Source organism: Nuphar pumila, chromosome 2 (assembly GCF_984573655.1).
Source record: "Nuphar pumila chromosome 2, dmNupPumi1.hap1.1, whole genome shotgun sequence".
NCBI classification, from domain to species: domain Eukaryota; kingdom Viridiplantae; phylum Streptophyta; class Magnoliopsida; order Nymphaeales; family Nymphaeaceae; genus Nuphar; species Nuphar pumila.
The window spans coordinates 21,794,598-21,816,259 of NC_143250.1; the positions used below are offsets into that span (position 1 = coordinate 21,794,598).

The window sequence follows — 21,662 nt, forward strand, 5'->3', positions numbered from 1 at the left end:
GATTGAAGTAGGCAGAGGGAATAGGACTTAAGGGGTCAGGTACGGCCAAAGGAGAGATAAGTGGGGTTGGGACTAATGCTTGGGTAGAAGACACTACAGTGAAGGAGTCAAGGGCAGCAGAGGAGAGCTTGGGGTCAGCAGTGTAGAAGGTTGCATATGTATAATAACCATAAAATTTTAATGTTTATTTAAATCAATAAAAAAGAATTTTATTGCAATTATCAAATTTTAATTAAATATAATATGAAGCAAATGAGGATTTGAAATATAAATTAGAGCGAATTTAAATGTTTTGAGGAATTTAATGAGAAATTGGAATGTGAAGATAATTTAGAATTTAATCCAATTTGGTTTTGGATCCAATCAAATTAATTTGGATCTGATATTTGGATATGGATCTCTAGTAGATTCGAAATCCATTTTTGAAGTGGTTAGATATGGTATTTGGATTTGGACCTTGGGAGAATCCAAAATCCATTTTGAAATTAGATATGGATTTGTATCTAATTCAAATGGAATTGGACTTAATTTGAATTCAAGATGAAAAAGAAAATTTAAAATTAGGATTTTTGTTAGGATCTTGGAATTTAACAATAATTTAATAAATTATAATATGTAGGGTGGCTCTCCCCTCCCTTGTGGGCCTACTTACCATGATAGAGTTTATCTAAATATTAAATAAGATATCTATATACCGTATTTTCCTAAAACAAATATTGGGTTTGAATACTTACCTAAATACAAAACATAATATTTAAGAAGTAAGAATCAAATGAAAAGGCAAGTGTGGGCCACCCCCTTGTGGGTCCCACCTAACTAAGAAGGAGGGATGGACCTCCCCCCCTCACTCTCTATAGTATCAAAATTAAATAAAAAAGAAAAATAGAAAGATAGGATAAAAAATAAGGAAATAAAAGAGAGTAATGACTTACCTTGCGTGAGGGAGCACCGAAAAAGAAAGGGGGTGTGCCCCTCTCTCCTTCACATTCCCATGTGAGGTGCTACATGGCAGAAAGCCTCACATGCCAACTTCTCTCTCTCTTTCTATATCTCTCAAACTCTGTCTATTGATTCTCTCTCTCTCTCTCCCACTTCTCTTCTCTCTTCCCTCTCATCTCCCTCCACACAACAAGTGTGTGGGGACTACATAAATCTAACTAACCTAGTTAGAAACTAAACAAACCACTTCTCAAAATCATGGGACAATTCATGGTTTTGATCATAAATGCATGCTTGATCTTTTTTATTCTACATAAAGGAAAGTGACATGTAAACGTGTAAGATCTAACACATGAACATGATTATTATGCATGGAATTTTATGCTTATAATATGTGTATATATATATATATATTAAATCATTTAAATCAACACACTACAAAGCATGTGACGTTGACACACACACATATATATATGCCCTTTTCTTTTCTCTTTTATTCAACTTCAATCACATGCATATTGGTTCTATCACACATAATATGTCATCGATCTCACCGATGAAGGTGGATCGATACGCATATCGATATGCATTCCAACATGATCCTACATGTTGGCCCATTACTCATGCACAATGGTAAAAAACCCGACCTAATAAACCAGTTGGATTGGTATGATAGAATGCACGGTTGACCGACTCTCGAATGTGCACTCTCCTTAGGTCTTTGAAATTTATTTTAAAATTTAATTTTAGTTTGAAGTTGAATTTTTAATTTAAATTTGAATTTAATTGGATTTCAATTTAATTTGGGATTTGAATTTGGATTTAATGTCAATTAAATTAAGAAAATTGGACCCATAGGGTGGGACGCCACCACCCTGCTATAATCATAGAAACACAATACATACTCATGAATCTACATCCAAAATCAACCCCTATCCCACAAAGAATATGTTTTTCTAAAAACTGAATTTTAGAAAACAGATTTAGTTTATTAAAAACCTCTATGCTAAAAAATATGTCAATACCTAGGTGAATCTAAGATTATATGCATACTGCATCGCAACTGAGGATTATCCCATAATATGCTCATGTATCTAGCCTCATACAGATACTTAAGGTTACGATGGACCTACCTCGAAATCCAAAAATATACCAGAAAGGCTCTCTGAATTCATATTCGTCAATTGTCTCTTCCTACGTATGTATAACACCTCAAAATTTTTAACTCGTAAAACACATAAAAATTTTAAAATTCTCTTTTTTGAAAACCTTTTTAACTTGAGTTCAAAACCTAAGGCAGGTTACATTCCACATAATAACGATAAGACTGAATTTAAATGTGGATAACATTACTTATTTAAATTAGTAACATGTACCCAAATTCAGCTCCCGAGAAAAGAAAATGACTGGCTCTTATCTGCTCTATAGTTATTCGCCATCCTTCACCTAAAATCCCATAAAAAGGGTCAAACTCGTGGAAACCTAATAAGTCTACACGAGAACACATAGTGATTGTACAAAGTTAATACATATGTCACATTAATTATAACATATTCATGATATAAATTAATCAAATAATCATAATGTATTCATTTGCAAAGTGACCAAATAAGCATGATGTGTCATTCACCAATACGTTAACATATTCAATTCAATATTAACATTATATTATAATCTATAATCGATAAGGGTATGATTCTTACATTTGAGGTCAACATGTAATCATGCTACAACAATTGAAGTAAAGTCAAATTCATAGTTTCCTAACTGAATATCTTAACAAGATCATGTGATCATCACAATCCGCTATAATTGTTATCTTTAACATATTCATCCTCAAAGAGATGCATCGTATCTTAAAAATAAGTCCTTCGCCAAATTACCTAATCTTGGACATGCACATCCTTGTAGAGATTTACCGCCCTAGCCGATTTACTTGATTTTGGACATATTCGTTCTCACAAAGATTTACTGTCTTAATAGGATTACCTAGTCTTGGACATATATATCCTAACAAAGACTATCCGCTGGAAAATTGTTCCTCAATGGGTTATCTGTTTTTGAAATTTTATCAAGTGCATTATATTTCCATACATGCATTACATCGGAAATCGCATTGTATGACATTTCATCATAATAAAGTAGCATATCGTCACACATTGACATCATAATATAACCGCATGTATAATAGCATTTCATATTATTTGAAATCCATACATTCATAAATTGAACCTTGAAGTATGCATATTTAAATCTTGCAATTTCATGCATGTGTATTTCAGAATATAAAATATCTAAATCTCAAACATACATTTTTAGTAATATATATATGTGTATATATATATATATATTTGCATTCTTTACATACATTTCACATATGAAAAAATATATATTAATATTATATAATTATCGAATAATTAGTATAAATCCCTACACTAATATGCATGCATTAGAATCATACAGATACTAGAATTATTGTAAATTTTTCTTACCTCAAAATCAGTGTAGTTTTATATAGAGCAAAAAATCCTGAAAATGATAAATTTCTTCAATAGTGAGTTCCCACACTTGAGAGCTACTATAATTTCATGGATTTAGAGAAAGCTTAATAAGAAGTCACTCTCAAAATCGTGAAAAGAATGAGCTCATTTACTCTAAAAAAATTGGCATCAAGGGGGAGAGAGAAAGAGAGAGAGAGTGAGAAGGGAGAGTGTTGGGAGTGAAGGAGGTTTTAGTTCATGAAATAGAGAATGTGAAGGGGGGTTGGTGAGAGATTTATGGGAGGTGATGGGAGGTTGGTGAGGGATTTAGGGGAGGTGATGATGTAGGTGAATGAAATAAAGAAACTGAAGTGGGTTGGTGAGGAAATCAAGCGGGTGAGAGAGAGAGAGAGCAGAGTTAATTACGTGCCCTAGATGGCCATTTTATATAAAAAATTAGCGATAAATTCATGACAGAATAATTTCATCGTCAATATCAATGATACTTAGCGACGGATTCGTGACAGAAACATTTCGTCGCAAATACCATCGCTAATCAGCGACAAAGTAGCGACAAAAAAAAGTCATCGCTATTCCGTCGCTAAGTTGCGACATAGTTTGCGATGGATGTAATTCCGCTGCTACTTAGCGACGGATTTAGCGACGGAATTGTTTCATCGCAAATCTCGAAACTAAATCAAATTTTAGAGATGGCTCATTTTCTCTCGCTAATCCGTCACAAAATTGCAAGGAATTATTTTTGCCACAAATTTTCGTCGCTAATTGACGTTTTTCTTGTAGTGTTTGGTCAGATATCCAGTTGAACCCAAATCTGTTTTGTTAGATCTCGGTTAGGATAATCAGATCCAACTAGTTAATTAGGTTGGGTCTGTTTTGTGATCTTGCATCTAAATCCAAAGCCAAATCGACACCAAACAGAGGGTCAGACTACATATATAGCTAATCATATCTGAGATCCGGTGAGGCATTTTTCTACCTGTCTCCAAATCCGATTAGACTTCAGCTAATTTTATTCAACCTGAGTTTTGGATTTTAAAATGGAATTAGAATGTATTTTCAGATCCAATTCATATTTATATGGACATGATATTTTTGGACTCAGACTCGGATTAGCATCTTCTGTTTGATTTCTGCTCAGATCTGGATCAAATCACATTAGGTTTCCCTCTCACGTGTAGAATATATGTTCTTATCCTATTTTTACCGGAACCATTAGAACCATATAAAGTTTTGACCTGGACTAACATCTACTTCCCATTGGGATTCATAGTTACTGATTAAAATTTGGATTTGGATTCATTCAATCATAATCCTGCCTATATCTAATCCACTTACATACCTTTCTTTGTTTTTTTACTAGGCCAAGGACCCCCCTTGTTTTTCCTTTCTGGAAAAGCATGATCCAAGGCTCGATCCTTAGCAAACAAACCATGCTGAGTGCATCTATGTGGTTATATTGAGTCGATACAACTTGCACCTATGATTTCTAGCTCATTAGTTCTTTACTTTCTTTAGTAGCAAATATTCTTCTATATATAATATATAAATATATTATGTGTAAAAGCAGCCTAAATGAGCCGAGCCCAGCTTGCTATGTTCATACCCAGCTCATTTATTTAAATGAGCTGGCACGTAAGTCATCTCGCCGAGCTCAATTTGCAAGCCGAGCCTAGCCAAGCCGAACTGCGAGCTGCTTATCTGGTTTTCTCCAGCCAGGAAGGCAGAGCACGTATGAGCATCTATTTACATACCTAATATAACAGTTAGGCATATGTTTCAATCAGCTTGGCCTTCAATTTATCTATTGGCTTGGAACCTCTGATGTCTATTTGTGTTCAATAACCTTTTCTTATACGAATTATCCTTTGACAAAACTAGGTCCAAACCATTAAAACAACTAGAGCCTCTTGGTTTAGCCCACTGGAGAGCTTGGAAACTAGCCAGCTCCAATAGTGAAAGGTTACCTCTGGCTTGATTTTTTCAACATGATTTGATACCTGGGGAGTACTAAAGTACACGTTTGGTATGATCGCAACAATCATATAGTAACACCACCTACCTAAAGTAGGCAGCGAAACAAATTCACAATTACTTCCATAGTCCTTCGAATTCTTGATATTTCAATAGAGTGAATATGCGTAATAGCATTGTCATTAAGGGTGTCAACGGGTCGGGTTTGGTTCGGACTCAGGTGAAACCAGACCTGGCCCCAATTTTTGGGTATGGTATCGGGTTCAGACCCGGATCTAATTGGACCCACCATAAGAGAAACCATACCCAGACCCGAATCATACCTGGTAAAACAATATTTTTTATCATTTTTATATTGAAAATTTGTGGGTCGTACTCAGAACTCCAGTCGGGGCCCGGGTCTGGTATAAAATTTAACAAATTATACCCAGGTCCATGTATTAATCGAACATTTGGGTCTAAACCCGGGTCTTAATAGGGGCTTCATATTTATCACCATACCTGAACCCTATAGGGTTTGGTTCGGGTCCGGTCCGGCATGGGGTAAACCTGACCTAGATCCCTATAAAACCGAGCATCTAGATCGTATCTGTAAGGTGATATTCAAGAAAAAAAAACCCACAAAGTATTTTCAGTAAAGTAGCACAGGCATTTAACTTAGTCTTAACAATTTCCAAAACGTCAGCACTGTTCGTTAAATATTTGGAAATTAGGTGCATTAAACATAAATTCATCATACATTGGGTGGCTATATGTAAACTACCGAAATTTTTTGTTGTACATTCACGTACCTGAACGAAGAGGGTGTAACTTGGAAGCAAGGCATCATTCTCTTTGCTATCCTTGTCGAAGAGAAAAATTCACTAGTGCCCCCTACTTCCCAATCTGTTTGCACTAAGACCTTAACGGATGTCACCTTTTGGACAATGTTTTAAATGTGTCGGAATCCAATCGAAGCTAGATACATATGGGTTTAGTTGGATCAGATAGAATCCAGACCCGGAATTAGTACCATATAAAGCTGAACTAATTCACCTACTGGACTTTTTTTTGGGATTTAGTTTTCTTTTTGGATCTATAACCCGAATAAACCGCACCCGGCATGAAGTCCTGGTTGCGCTGGCGCAACATGCCATACCTACGGTCGTGCGGGCAGCATAAAACTCCGAGGATAGGACCCCTGCGCGGCCCCTAAGGCCTATGCTACACGTTATCCCATGCAGAAGGGCAATGCTCATGAGAATCGAACCTTGACTGCCCGTCTAGTAGCCGAGGCCCGACCCCACTGCCAACCCCTCTTGGGGCTTTGGGTTTATTTATATGGAGAAACTCAGAGCCTATCAGCCCCCTCAGGAGGGAAAACTCCATGGCTAGGACCCTCGGCCCCAGGATCTATGCTAGTCATCGGCTTGTGCAATGAGGTGACACCCACAGAAATTGAACCCAACCCCTCTTGGGGTGGTTCACCTAGTGGACTTGAGAGCATGATTTGACTAAGTCAAAATTCATTGACCTACTGGGCCTAGAAACATAGTGTAAAAGAGTCAAAGCCAACTTGGCGAGTCAAAGGCCTAACCTTCTAATGGGTTAAGACCAATGCACACGACTGAGGCAATTGACTTAGTTTGACTTGGTTTTGACCTATCATTCACATTAATTGACCCAAGCCCACATGCTAGCCCATGGGCCAAATAATGTGGAAGAGCCAGATTGATTCAAGAGATCTTTATGTTGAAGACTGAGCCTTATATTGTATTTGCTTTACTTGGTTGCACCCAGCATTGGTGAACTCAGGTAAGCTCAGTGAATGTGCAGTCAAACCTTAGACGTTGACCCAAAGCCTCTGCAAGTTTATGGCCACCTTGTCTCTGGTCAACCACTGAATGGATTGGCCTAGTTGACCTAGTTGATGCTTGGACTTGAACCAAGTCCGGTCAAGATGGTAACCCAGGTTGACTGAGTCTGGTGTATTTGACCCCAGCCAACTTAGATTGCTGTCTTCCGAAAAAAGGCCTTTTGATCGGCCGGGTCGATCCATATCACAGTCTTGATCAGATACATATCCTCAGTTCAAGTCTATCTACGTCCAGGTCCAATTCTTGTCAGATTGAGGTATCATTTGACACAGATCCAAATCCAATTCAGATGTTTTTCACTTCTTGGTTTTCTCATCAAAACTAGTTACAGAAAAATGGGTTTGGGACGTAGGACATCCTACTGAACCCGGTCCATTAGACGTGTCTCGTGGATTCATACAAACAGGACTGATCCGATAAACAGTTTCAAACTGATAGTGATGTAAATAGTTTGGGTTTGGGTCATATATCCGGCCAAAAAAGGGGCCCGTTTAATTGGACTTGGTAAGTAAAGCTGTCCCCAATTACTAACTATACTTAAAATGGGTTTTATTGTTTTTATATCAGAATCCGAGTCCAATTCCAAGCCCAACATGATCCCAACCTTTCACAACCATTCCAATCCAATCAGGGAACATACCATAATCAAATCCAAATTTGGTATGTGTTCTCTTTATTCTTAATCCAACTCCAAAAATCAAGACGGGCCAAGCCAATGCATAGCATAGGTCCGGGGGGCAGGGGTCCTAGCCTTGGAGTTCTACTTTGTGCCCGGAGCGATTTCTTTGGATAAGAGTACATCGAACCCATATTCCGTCTTACCATGAGCGGACTGTATCAATGCGTTTCTAGCTAGGGATGGCAGTGGACAATGGGCCTCGCCCCTCCTCGTCATTTTGGACCGGGGATGGAGGCAGAGATGGAGGTTAAAATCTATACCCGTACGGGGATGGACTTATGCTTTCCATCCACCCGGCCCCAATCCCCGCATTGCCCTGCTACATCCCATCCCCAACCCTTCAATGGATCACTATAGACTAAGGGGAAACGGGGCCGGGCCCGCCCCCGTTTGGACCGGGGATGGAGGACTTGAAACGGGGATGAAGGTTAAAATCCATCTTGGGATGGAGGTTCGGATTTTGAAACGGGGCGGGGGTGGAGACCTTGTCCCCCGTCCCCCACCCCGGTCCACTGCCATCCCTATTTCTAGCGCTAGTTTCAGATGAGCTTCTAAAAAAAACTCCAAAAATCTGTCCGGTTTAGATCCTATGACACCGAGTCCAACCCATTTGTATCCCTGGCAGATTGGTTAAACTGGATCCAAGATCAGGGCCCAAATCCAGATCCAACTAGGAAAACATCATCTATGCCGCAGATATCACTGATATCTTCAAAATCAAAAGATATTTTCAAAATAACAACTATTTCAAGCATTGTCTTTTTTTATCGCGTTATTAATACGATAAAGAACTTTTTATACTATTTTTACACTCTTCACATTTTATATATTTTTATTAGATTTTACAATTTTTTATGTTATATATGCCAATGGTTTTCAAAGATTTTCTTAACAAAAACCAAATTTTTAAAAAGGTTCGCAAGATTTTCCGAGTATTAGACATTGGGTACAATCACACCTAGATTCGATCGGAATCCAACCCGTTTACATCACAAAAATTAATTCTTTTTCAACACTCATTTGGTTGGACCGGGTCCAAACTGTTCGGGTCCAACTAGTTCCGAACTGTGAAGAAGGATATTCTCGTAAGTTTCGGCTCCAAAGACGAACAAAATCGTCAGTTTCCATATTTTTGATTAATTTAATGATTCATTTATTTATCTCCTGCTGCCGGAGTTTCCCTTTAAACCGCTCCTGAACTTCTTCCGAACGAAGGAAACTCCCCCCTTGATCAGATCGGAGCTCGGAACCCTAATTCCCCTCCGTCGATTCCTGATTGAATCTGGGGTTCTGAGTTCTAAGGTAAATTTTCTCTTTTTTTGTTTTTGTCGTGAATCGACGAAGAAATCGGTTTTTTGTTGTTCCTGTCGTTTGTTTTGATCAATTTTTTTTTCTCTTTTTGTAACTTGCGCTTTTGTGTAGTTGTTATGGGGTTTCCGAGTGCTGAGGTAAATTTTTTCTTTTTTCCCGCGTTTTTTTGAGGGTTTTCCGTCTACGAATCGATGAAGAAATCGATTTTTTCCTTTTTTTCGTTTTAAGATTATCTTTTCGGTCTTTGTTCCAGTTTGATTTCTCGCAGTTACGATCGATAGACTGAGTTTGAGTTTATGATTCAGTTTTCTTTTTTGCGAATTTGATGGAGAATATGGCTGAATTTGGGTCTAGGGCTTGATTCTGATAAATTGGAACCGATTGTTAGTCTGTTAATGTTTTGCTTTCTGTTGCTTCTTTTCAATTGATCGGTTTTTCTTTTTTCCGTTTGGTTCTAGGTTTTATTTTGGTGAATTTTGTTGTTTTCTCGATGATGGGAGACTGGATGTGTTGATTGAAATTAGTTGGGTGTAATGAGTTCTGAATTCTGGTCCCTTGTAGTTGATAGGTTGTGGTTCCGTTCTAGAATTGTTGGGTTTACGTTTTTATGGAGGTGTGGATGAATCATTGGTTCAAATTTTTGGGTTAAATTCCTTCTTTTTAATTTGATTTTTCTTTTGGGATAAGATTTTTCGGTTTTGGTGATTTTGTTAATTGAAAGGAATAATTGATGATTATTTTTCAGTTTCCGGTGAGGTTATAGAAGTTTGTAGTGTGTGTAATTAGGGTGAGGTAAGGAAGGGTTAATTGTGTATGCTTTAGCATGGTAATGATGTTTAAGGGGAGGAAACGAATGGATAGGTCAGTTTATTTAGCGAAACTGATAGCTTTTTTTTTCAAAGAAGACCAAACCCTAGAAATTGGGATGGAATCTGTGGTTTTCCTATGTTTTGAATGTGTTAAGATCTAGGCCATTTGTTATTCATTGCATCAGAAACTTTCATTTAGATCTTGCAATGGTTTTGGCTATCATAATGTGATGTTTTTCATAGGATTTGGATGTTCTTTCTGGTCCTGGTGATTTTTTTGGTTGAACTTCCTTTTCTCTTTGATGCAATCAATTGCTGAATACTAGAAAGATGCGAGCACACATGCATGAGTTGGTGGGTGTCATGAATTGCTTGTTAGGGAGACGTTGACATGCCCAGTGAATGCATTGCATGGAAGTTGGCAAATAAGAAAAAATGTGGTTTTATTTGTTAGGATCTTGTTCATGCCTTTTGCCTTTGCTTTAATTGATCGATTTGATAATCTGTTTTATGTACTTTCATGAATACGCTGGTTAATCCATGTTATGATTGATAATTTTGAAAGAAGTTCATGCATTCAAATGGAAGCCTTGGATTTTGCCCTTATGGGAAATGATGACATCGTAAGGGTTGGTTACTTACAAGCAGCATAGTAAAGTGAAGGTTTCATCTCTGCTTCTTTCATCTTTTTGATCGACGTTAATTTTGGTTATGAGTTCTTCATCAAGCAGTTCAACCATTTCTTATTAGAGATTAGCAAATGGCATAGTCACTGATAGCGCCAATATTGTGAAAATATCATGATATTATTGGTGTTTCAAGATCAGCCGATATTTTTGCGATATTTGTAAAATATCACCAGAACATAAAATATTGCAATATTTTCCCAAGATTTAAAAAAACATCTCTTTTAAATATTTTAAGTATTTGTTTACTTTTTTTTTGTTTCTTTTATATTTTAAAACTTTTGTAATTTTTTCTTTACATTTTTGCAAGAAAATTATTATAAAACCTATTATTTCTTATCTTTATTATTATTCTTTACATTTTTTCCAATTTTTAAAACTTCTGATATTTATTCAAGATTTACCCAAGAAAAATTTGTTGAGAAATTGCCAAGAAAGATATTGGTGACTATGGTAGATAGGAAAAATAAGCAGCTACTTTTGGACTAGAATTTTAATTTAAGTCTTTTTCCCCACCCTTTGATGAGCGCTTACTGCTTATTGCAATAACATGGAGAAACACATCTGTTCTTCATATACAATTGAAAGCCTTATTGCTTTTGACTTGTAGCTGTGTTTTCCTTAATGTCATTATTGATGTTCCAGTTGCTCCATTCATTTAAAAGTAATTTGTTGACTTTTATTCTTTTTCCTTGTGCAGAAGTAGTGTTCAGAGATGGCAGATGGTGAAAAGGATGGGGAAGCAACTTCGACCCACAGGAATGATTGGGAAGTAGTATCTCTTACTGCATCAGCATATGCTGCATATCCAGGTCCCAAGAAGTTTGAAGAAGGTGAAGTTGATAAGCAGGGAGAGTTGACAGATGGTCAACATAAATGCTCACCCACAATGTTCATGTCAGACCATTTTGTATTTCCACCCAGCCAACATGAGAATCTAACCTTGGTATCTGATGACAACCTCTTCATGGGAGGACTGAACAATATTTCTGAGAATGACCAGAAGTTGCAGCAGGAAGTACTTCACAGTTCTGAAATTTATAATGAATCTGTGAGTGAAGTTGTTGATCCCATGGGAATGAATAAGTTAGGTCCAGGAGATGGAAAGACAGTAGGGAAAACTGTTGAGAACTGGGACTTCGGTGACATGCAGCAATCTGTTAAAGGTTTTGAAAAATCAGATTCTTTGCATGAAATTCCATTTTTTGATGAAAAGGGTAAGAACCTTTCAATTCCTGGTAAAAGTTTTGACGAAGTCAACACATTGGAAGGGCTTGAATGGATTGAACCGATTCAGCGGCCAGGAATGACTGTAGAGCATAGTATCTACAAATCCACTAAATTTGGATCCTTGTATGCAGAAGCTGATAAAAGTGGGTCAACCACTTTTAATGATAGTGGCTTGATTGAGGCTGAGTTGCATAAAGGTGCATCAGAGGCAGAGGACTCCTGTTCGCAGTTGGATTATGCTTCAGATTCTCCAAAGTCGTCAAAGCTTGTGGAACAAGGGAAAAGCAATGGATCTGGTCTTCCCTGTGAAGCGTGGTGGAAGAGGCAGGCATTGTCTTTATGTGCTCAGGCCAGGGAGGCAAATACTTTCTGGTCTGTTTTTGTTGCTGCAACTTTGGTGGGACTCGTTATTCTAGGTCACCACTGGCAGCAGGAAAAGTTGCACATTCAGCAGCTTAAGTGGCAATTAAGCATTAAAGATGAGGTATTCTTATGATTTTTTTCAAGGATATTAGATGTTATAAATGTCTTTATATGAAAAGGTTTTGTTTCATGCTTAATATTCGTAATTCTACCTAGTTGTTTCTGCAACGTAATGCAAGGCACATCTTAATATACAAATGGCTACTTCTGTGATACCTTGCTGTGGACTTGAAGGTTGATGTTTTGCTTTTCCTGAGCTAGCTTTATGATAAGGTGTCATGGTTCCTTTTGGTAATGATTCTGATATTTTCCTTTTGCATGATCCACCTAATGTAGCATAATTAGATGATTTTGCCAGGTTCCTTTCAAAGGGTAATCGATTGATTTTTGGTGTTTGTCTGCTATTAATTCCTTGTAAGAGATTAGGACTTCGTCTTCTTAAGCGTTTTAACTGTTACAATTATTCCAACCTGTCTGCTAATTCCCTCTATGATTACTAGTCATGTGTCTTTTTCCTTTTGCATGATCCACCTGAAGTAGCCTAATTAGATGATCTTACTTGCCAGATTCCTTTCAAAGGGTAATCTATTGATTTTTGGTGTTTGTCTGCTATTAATTCCTTGTAAGAGATTAGGCCTTCGTCTTCTTAAGCGTTTTAACTGTTACAATTATTCCAACCTGTCTGCTAATTCCCTCTATGATTACTAGTCAGGTGTCTTTTTGCTGAACACATTAACAGTGGATGCTTGGTTTGCTTACCAATTTTTATTTCTGCCCCTTGAAAAGATTTTGGTTGCTTAGTCAACGTGGGTTGTTAAGAGTGATGCACTTTTACCATCTTCAGAAACTCTAACATGGTTCATCATCCATGTCATAGGAAATTACATATAAAAAGCATATTATTATAATAAAACACACTTATGTGTTAATTTTTTAAGTTTTTGTATTATAAAATATATATTTATTGTTGTTTAATAAACTAAACAAAAACCATGACTTTCCCAAGCCACCAAGTTGCATTTGGATGCTCCAATACCTAATCTCGAGAATGCTAACCATGAGTATTTCAATAGCAATGATCAGTAACATGTGTGGCACCTTGTAACAGCTACTTGTCGATTTGTTAGGCAGATCTTCTTTATCCCTTTCTTTCCTTTCTCAAGTTTGCTAATCTGACAGATGTGTCTCTTTGACCGTTACAAGTTGATAAGTGGACGGTTATGAATGTGGTTTATCTGAATGATTGTCACCAAATGTGACATTATTTTGAATTAACTACTTTTCTAAAGCATTTTTTTAATGATAAAATATCCAACCTATCACAACAAAAGTTAAAAATAAAAACTGTAAAAATAGACCATGTTTCTGAGGAATTGTTATTTTATGTGTTTGAACGTTTTATTATTTTAAAGAAATACCTAATATGTTTCTAAAAACGAGTTATTTTTAGATTCTTCTGAGAAAAAACCTTGCTGATATTATTTTGAGTTAGGAATGTATGATGTTTCTCCATCAGTCTTCATTAGTTTATTCGTGGCACTCATATGTGCCAACCTATGTTATACGGACACTTCATTTAGCATGTGTATCCCATACTAACACTTGGGACACGATACGACACTTCATCGACATAGTCAAACCAGTTTCATGCACAGTCAACATTGTGTCATTAACTTTATTTATTTTCTTGTATGATCTTATTTATTTATTTCATATTCACTTGAGTTAGTTTTCTTTTAAAATTTGTCATCAATTGCATTACATTTCAGTTTCAACTTTGTTTCATTATTTGATGCTCCTAATTGTAGTGATTTTAAATTGTTGTTTTATGCACACACACATGCATGCATCTATGTGTGTGTATGGCCGTGTCCTTTTGTCCTATTTTTTGAAAATTATCGTATCGTACTAAGCATATCCACATCATGTCCCACACCCGCATCCGTATCCATGTGACAGTCAACTTTCCATTGGTGTATGGGCAGATGTTATTGATGCCTGTGACTACAATGAATTGCTGTTATTATTCAAGTTGGCTAGGTTCACCAATGGGTACGTAATCATCCATCAAGGCTAGTTTGGTTGTTGTTCTAAACTTCTAATATAACCAGAAATTTGAATATGGGAAAATTTTTCTGGTCTTAATGTGCAAATCCTACCTTTGGGAAGATTTGGGAGTCAGCTATATGTACGAGCTTGAACCGTCCTCCAACGAAAGGTAAATTGCAAGCAAGTTTGATCTTTCCTTGAGTTAGGTCCACTTGAAGTAGAACTGGGTCCGTGAAGAATGCTCCCCCAAAAGATAAGGAAATAAGGTTTTTATACAATAGAAGGATAAATATTATGCTAATTATATGCTCAAAATCTTAAAATATGCAAAGGACTAGAAGAAGAATATAAGAACTGAAGAGGATCCGGAAAATACCTTTTTGCAGGCTTAAGATTCTGCTTTGTCCTTAGCTCCTTTGCTCCACTTGCTCCAATGAGGGTTGATCTGGAATAAAATTCGGAAAATTTGGTAGAGCTTTTGCATTGTGTCTTTGAATGAACCTTCAAATGGGCAGAACCTCCCTGCATGATATCCAAAGTTCAAAGTGAGGCGCTAGTAAATAAGGCATTTGACACAGTCTCACAACAAACCCTTTACGTAGTATGAGACATTCTAGATAATATGTACCCTGGGAGGAGGGTCCTATTTACAGAGCTTCATGTACAGTTTATCTTGATCTCCTAAATAAGTTGGGGATAAGATTTCTACTGTTTTCATCAGTTACTGACCTCCAAAATGGGTTGAAGATAGGAATTTTGATAATCTCTAATGGTCTAGGTGAGAGGTAGGGGGCGAGAATAGGCCTTGTATTATCTAATTAGAGTAGGTTAATTAAATTTCAGTCCTTGGGTATTGGATAGGGTCGCCACTGAACCTATTCTGACAGCCTAACTTGCAAAGTTCATAACTTTTCACTCGTGTCTGATTTACATGATTTTTTTGTATGTTGGAAAGCTAATATCTTGAACTTTAAGTGATCTAACATCAGTAGGGATAAAAAATCTATTCAAATTTGAAAAAGGTTTCTTGAATCTGGGGTTTGACTCAAACCAGTTTGATCACTTTGAGGGGTTATTTGGCAACATAGGATTAGCCCTATGACAACTTTCTTGATTAAAATAGTCAAAATTTGGGTCTTTACAGGACTTGTTTAGATAAAAGAAGGTAGTTTCATTGACTTTTTGGACTTGTTCTACTTCTCTCCTAATATGATGAGGGACTTGATTGGAAAAGAAAGAGGATTTCATTAACTTTATGGTATTAACAGTTAAGGTTTGAACTTGGAATCTTTGTTATATTTACTGGTTGCAAAGGTGAACTGTTTGATGCAAAGCTTAAGCAAAAAGGCATTGATATGCAACAAGATTGTGCATATATTACCTGGACTTAAAGTGAGTGGTCTTTTGGGAAAATATCTTTACTTTTTAAAGAATAAAAATAAATTTTTTGGAAAATGATTATTTTAATAGTTTTGTATATACCTTGACGTTAATGTACTTTTGTCTTTTCTATTTTCATAGAAAACTTTTAGAAACATGATAAATTGAAAAATATCACAAACTATTTCATAACTCCTATAATTCATTAAATTGATGGTTGGTGCTTCTAAATAAAATACTACAAGAATAAATCTTCAAAATGCTTGTAATTCTAAGGGAAAAAAATAAACATCATATTATGGGTGGAAAATCACATTGTGGACAGCATGTGTGAAGAAACATAGAATAGTAAATAAAGCTACTGAATCAATTAATTTGTGGACCTTCATGGAAATTATATGCAGAGTTGTGACCTGTTTACATAGCACTAGCTTAAAAATGGGGCGAGTTTTAGCAACATGAAGGGAAAAGGCTAGCACCTCACATGAAAGTCTGTCTTCTCAGTCAAACATTAGTGACTTGAGGAGGTTTTTCGGTTATTATAGGAATGCCAAAAAAATACCGTCTGAATCTCACTGTAGCATATGATCCACCAAACACATTATCAGCCAGTTTAAGTTAAATTTCAATTTTCTTCCTGGCATAATATATGTTGCTCGTTTTCCACTTGTAATTCAGTTGGCTGATGAAATCTCTGCATACGATTTCTATGTTGCATCTCTCATATTTCTACATCTGTATTATGACATAAGAAAGAAGTATACTTTGAAAGTTTGACATTTGAATGTGTTGGATGCATGAACTTGAGTGTCTACAGATGCACGGTTTTGGTCATGCAAGTAAAAGCAACCCTAATTTGGGCATTGTGTTGGAAATATGAGTTCAAATGTCCAATGTTTGGACACCACTTATGGTTGGAAAATCAGCATCTTCAGTCAATTTGCAGCAATGTTTGACAGGTGTGCCCTTGTCCTAAAAGTGTCTAGGTAATCTAGATGTGATAGTGCATTTCTGCATGTTTTTTGTGAGTTTGAATCTTTCAACATACATACGTACCTACATGCATAAATATATATGTATTTTGTGTGTGTTCTAAACATTATGCTTGTTGGAGATACATATGATTATATTGCCTATTGTATCTGTATATGATGATGGTGATAAGACAGTTTTAATGTTTCAGCAAAAAGGAATCTATAATAGTTAAAAAGGAGGAAAGTTTGGTTGTTTCTATATGCCACTCTACTGGGTAAGTGGCAAACCTAGGATGAAAACAAGAGCTGTCTTGGCCAAGTGTGCATCTGTAGCTGTTTAGGTGTTCAGTGACGTGAGTCTATCAACTATAGCCACCTTCATAAGCATTCAATGTAGCATGGAATTGGTCGCTGTTATGATTTATGTCCACAGTTTGTGTCACTTATTTGATGGTACTGGAACTTCGGTAGGATGACTATATTGTGAGGCTACTGATGTGTTCATAGACTAGGTGCTATTTTGTCTTTGTGCTGGAATAAAGCCAAGAATCGTATTTGCTTTTTTTTTCTTGGTAAATGATAGCAGCCGGCCCGAGACATTCTTGTTTTAGTGTTTTTGGATCTGGATATATCCCTGTTAGATAAATGGGTCTGCTGATCCATATGGGTGAGCGGGAATTGAGGTTAAGATAAGGGATAATTCATTCTTTTGTAAATAAGAGGGTCAACAGAGGATATGCAGGGGCAGAAAAGGCACATTTCCAGGCTTATCGTGTTCCCAGGGGCATATGGGTGCTTTTTCTGAAAGGGCACCCCTTTAGGGACAAAATGGGAAGGAAAACGAGAGGAAATCTCTCCTGGATAGGGATGGTTTGGTTGGGTCCTCCATTTGTACCTTCATTTTTATTTAAGCTTCTTGTAAGTTGTCATTTGTTTTTATCAAAATAACAATTATCTTTAGGAGGGTTTTACCTTTCTTGGCCTACTTTTTTGGTAGGATAGGTCTCCTTCCTCAGAAGTGGAAGGCTCTTGAGTCATCAAGAGAGTCCCTCCCTTAGAAGGAGAAAGCTCTTGCCTTACCGATCTCCCTCTCTCTCACATCTCTCTTAGTTCCCCTCCATCTCACACCCCTCCTACCTTCCATAACCCTCACATGTTCCCTAGTTTCCCCTACCACTCCACCTCCATTCCATCCAAGCCCATCGTTAACCAACATCCATGGATTCTAGTGAAGCTTCCCACCTTGGCTAGCTATCAATAAAAATTTCCTTGTCTGAATGAGTTTGCCTTCTAAGTTTTTTTTTTCTTGGATAAGGGCTACGTAGTCAAAAGCCCTGACTAGGCACCGACTAGTCCGCCTAGTTGGTCCGACATAAGTAAAACGCCTAGGCTTTGAAATTCCTATGTAGGTACCTTAAAAGGTACCAATTTTGCCGTCTAGGCACCGACTAAGATGCCTAGTTGGCGACTAAGCTGCCTCAGCCTAGGCACGAGGATGATTTAGCCATTTATTATTTTTATATATATTGTTATTTTTTGTATATATATAATTATATATACGTGTGTGTGTGTGTGTGTTTGTGTGATTTGTTTTGTGAAACCATGAAAACATGCTTAGTTATATATATATATGTGTGTGTGTGTGTGTGTGTGTGTGTGTGTGTGTGTGTGTGTGTGTGTGTGTGTGTGTGTGTGTGTGTGTGTGTGTGTGTGTGCTACTTTGCTTTTGGGATGTTTTTTATATGTGTGTGTGTTTATTTTTTATGAGTTTTTCTATAAAATCCTGGAAGCATGTTTAGCATTATGAATTATGTAATATGTTATTTATATATGTATGTGTTATTGTGCTTCTGTGAAAGGTTGAAAGTATATTTTGTTGATTATACTGAATATGTTATGAATAATTGAAATATATATATTTGTGTGTGTACAATTATATATATGTATATTTTGGTTATGTATATTAATATATTTTGTGAAAGCATGTGTAATTTTGTACTTGTGTAATGAAAACATCTTATTAATAAAAGAATTAAACATATTTTTATGTATATTTTGTGTATTTGTTTATATTTTAATCGGGGTACCGACTAGTCTCGCCTAGTCCTTGACTAGTCTTTTTAGGGGGTTTACCGACTAGACATTGCCTAGCGCTTTTGACTACATAGGATAAGGGTTGATTGTTGTGCATGTTCTCTTTTTTTTTCCTAATATTTAGAGGTATTGATTTGGAAGATTTCTTGTTGATGATATGTGCTTGCTGTTGGTGGCATACCACCACTCATGAACATGGTTTTGCCTTTGTGATCACTTTTCAATCACACCATTACTTAATGCGGGAGATATATTCACATCTATGGCATTGTACACTAGTGATACCAGCACTCTCAGCAGTGAAACGAGTTCAACTTAAATTTGTTGGCTGGGCCCATGGTCGCATCTAGAAGTTCCATATATCATAATCTCAACCTTGCATGTAACAGAATGTGCCACTGGAAATTTCATTGTCATAATTTATCACCTTCCATAAAATACCAACCATGTCACTCTGGTACATGAAGATATGGCACATGGCTTCTCAAAATATTGTCATAATGTTGTGTCCTTACGAAAAGGCATGCGACCTACATATGATGCTGAAATTTTGACTCTAGGATCGATGAGCCTTTCCATTCTTGTTGAAAAAATAAAGGTGATGACCTGAAAACATTTTTTGTCGAGGGAAATCTGTTATTTGGTGACCCATAGAAAGCTCAATCAACAGCAAGAACCGTGTTTTTTCTATGTCCAAATGTAATAGGGCTGATCAGAAGGGAGAGCATGACAAAGAAAATAAGAACTCACTGATGATCCTTACTGTAGCATATCAGATTAACAAGACAGCAGCTTGTTGGGATAGGTTAAATGTTTACAGTACTTGCGGTATATGCATTAAAATCTTGAGTTGGTAGAAGTATTTGATGGCCTGCAAAGTCTTCCAAGTCTAATTCAACTTGTGTAATTGGGTTGAGCAAATGCTTGGTATTGCAAGATATTTATTTGCGAAATTCAGGAAGGCCAAGTCTACAGATATTTTTCGTCTTTCATGTATTTTAGAACATTAATCCCCATTTTCTCGTGATTTTCTGATTGCATTTCTATTTTGCTTTGTTGTAATCAATATCTTTGCCATTGATGTTGGAAAGTTATAGCTGCATTTTCCAATCCTGATCATTGAGTTATATTGCAGAAATTAAGCCGCATACTGGCTCCTGTGTCGCGGTTTAAGGATGCACTTGTTGGCCAGCGCCGTGCTCCAACTCTGCGCTATAGCAATTCTGTTGAGCTATGAGATCTCTATCAAACAATTAGATGATGACTACAAAATATGAGAGAGAGAGAGAGAGAGAGAGAGAGAGAGATGGTCTTGGCTATTCCTGTGCCACACATATTTAATATGAACTTCGTTATTGACGTTAAGTAATTTCACAGTATAAGCTTGTACATATTCTCTGTTAAGCGATGCATTATTATGTTTTTTCCTTTTTCTTTTGATAGGCAAGCTGGATGCAGTATATGTTGTGAATGTGCTGATGTTGCACTCCCTTTCATGGAAATGTAAATTCCTTGACTCCCATTTGGTTCTTGTCAAAAGTTTAGAAAATGTTTTGTGGTTATCCTAGGCGCATATATTGGTGATATTTTGAAATATCGTGGTTTTAGAACCCAGTAAAATCCCGTTTCTTAGTTATATTTTTCAAAATATCAAATATTATTGTAATATTAGCATTTTTTTAAGAACTACCTTTATGTTTATACGTATGTTCCTAAATTTCTGAATCTGTTGTAGGCTGATATTTTTCCGAGAATGAGATTTGTGTTTTGGTTGGTTACCACCAAAGTCTGAGCTGGTGATTCATGAAGAGCGCTGGAAAAGTGATTTGTTTCTTCCTTGGTGTGCTTACACTGAATGGCTGCCTTTTATTTTTGTTGATTTTGTTTTGGTTGTGAGAGATCAATTGAAATGTTCTTTGATTACTATGATGGTGAGATATGTATGGTTAAGGCATTGGTGCCATGTTGGTCATCCAATTTGACCAGCTCGTCAGGGTACTTGGTTGGGTGAAAAATGGAAATAGAGGTGTTGATGGATCAGGTTCAGTTGGGACTCCGATCCAAACCCAGTCTCTTTTCTCGTATATTCTTTGCAAACTCTCAAACGCTTGGTGTGTTCATTAATTAGATTGAAATGTTTGAGGGGTATTTGATTTTCCCTGGAAAAATTATACAAGGCCATCCAACATCTCCCACTTGGCTTAAATAATTTTTTTCGAGTACAATTTTACACCCGTATCAAAAACATTTACAAAAGTTCCCGCAAGATTATTTCCAGTAGACATACAATAAGACATGTCCCTTTTCAACTTCATCTTTAATAAATGAATAACAACCAGCAACGTGCTTGGCTTTGCTATGTATTTTTGGATCTTTAAACAAAGCAATAGCATATTGATTATTGTTAGGACCTTCGGGATATCTGGGATATCTGAATTTGAAGGTTCGAAACAAAGCTTGAAAGGTAAGTCCAAATTCGAAGCAGACAGGTACTTTAATTTGTGCCCAACAGACTTAAAACGATCAAACCTAATGTTTTTGGATTGTGGGACCTTAGGATCATGTGTCGGGGGTGTTGAACCCTGTTGAACATAGCGAGGAAGAGGTTTAAGGGTAACCGTGGTTGCGGATATGAAAAAAGCAGAGAAAAAAAGGTTATTCCGCTAAATCAGATAGGTGTGGTTTTGATCGGGTAAGTGATTCAGGTGTAGTTTTGGTCCAGATTTGAGATGTTCTGGTCTAGGGGTTTTACGGTCACCT

At 36.7% G+C, this 21,662-nt stretch overlaps 1 protein-coding gene across 4 annotated transcripts; it reads left to right on the forward strand.

Moving 5' to 3' along the window:
* The first annotated feature begins 9,115 nt into the window (after window positions 1-9,115).
* On the forward strand, window positions 9,116-20,971 carry LOC149845003 (ATG8-interacting protein 1-like). 4 transcript variants are annotated; one of them, XR_016430159.1, is made up of 4 exons: window positions 9,122-9,248; window positions 11,453-12,466; window positions 16,652-16,793; window positions 20,038-20,170. XR_016430159.1 is itself a non-coding variant. In XM_089995429.1 (4 exons), exons 2-4 carry the CDS (start codon window positions 11,468-11,470, stop codon window positions 20,137-20,139), a joined length of 957 nt encoding a protein of 318 aa, XP_089851555.1. In that variant the 5' UTR covers window positions 9,122-9,248; window positions 11,453-11,467; the 3' UTR covers window positions 20,140-20,422. The 4 variants fall into 4 exon arrangements, 3 of the variants coding, with proteins under 3 accessions (XP_089851553.1, XP_089851555.1, XP_089851554.1); XM_089995429.1 differs by lacking the exon at window positions 16,652-16,793 and having other exon boundaries at window positions 11,453-11,969; window positions 12,114-12,466; window positions 20,038-20,422; XM_089995427.1 differs by lacking the exon at window positions 16,652-16,793 and having other exon boundaries at window positions 9,116-9,248; window positions 20,038-20,422.
* Window positions 20,972-21,662: the final 691 nt, after the last annotated feature.

Excerpts from the sequence above, each read along its gene's own strand:
- LOC149845003 (XM_089995427.1), top strand. The coding sequence starts at position 11,468 with ATGGCAGATGGTGAAAAGGATGGGGAAGCAACTTCGACCCACAGGAAT. Across the intron at positions 12,467-20,037 it reads AATTAAGCATTAAAGATGAG|AAATTAAGCCGCATACTGGC; the intron begins GTATTCTTATGA and ends GTTATATTGCAG.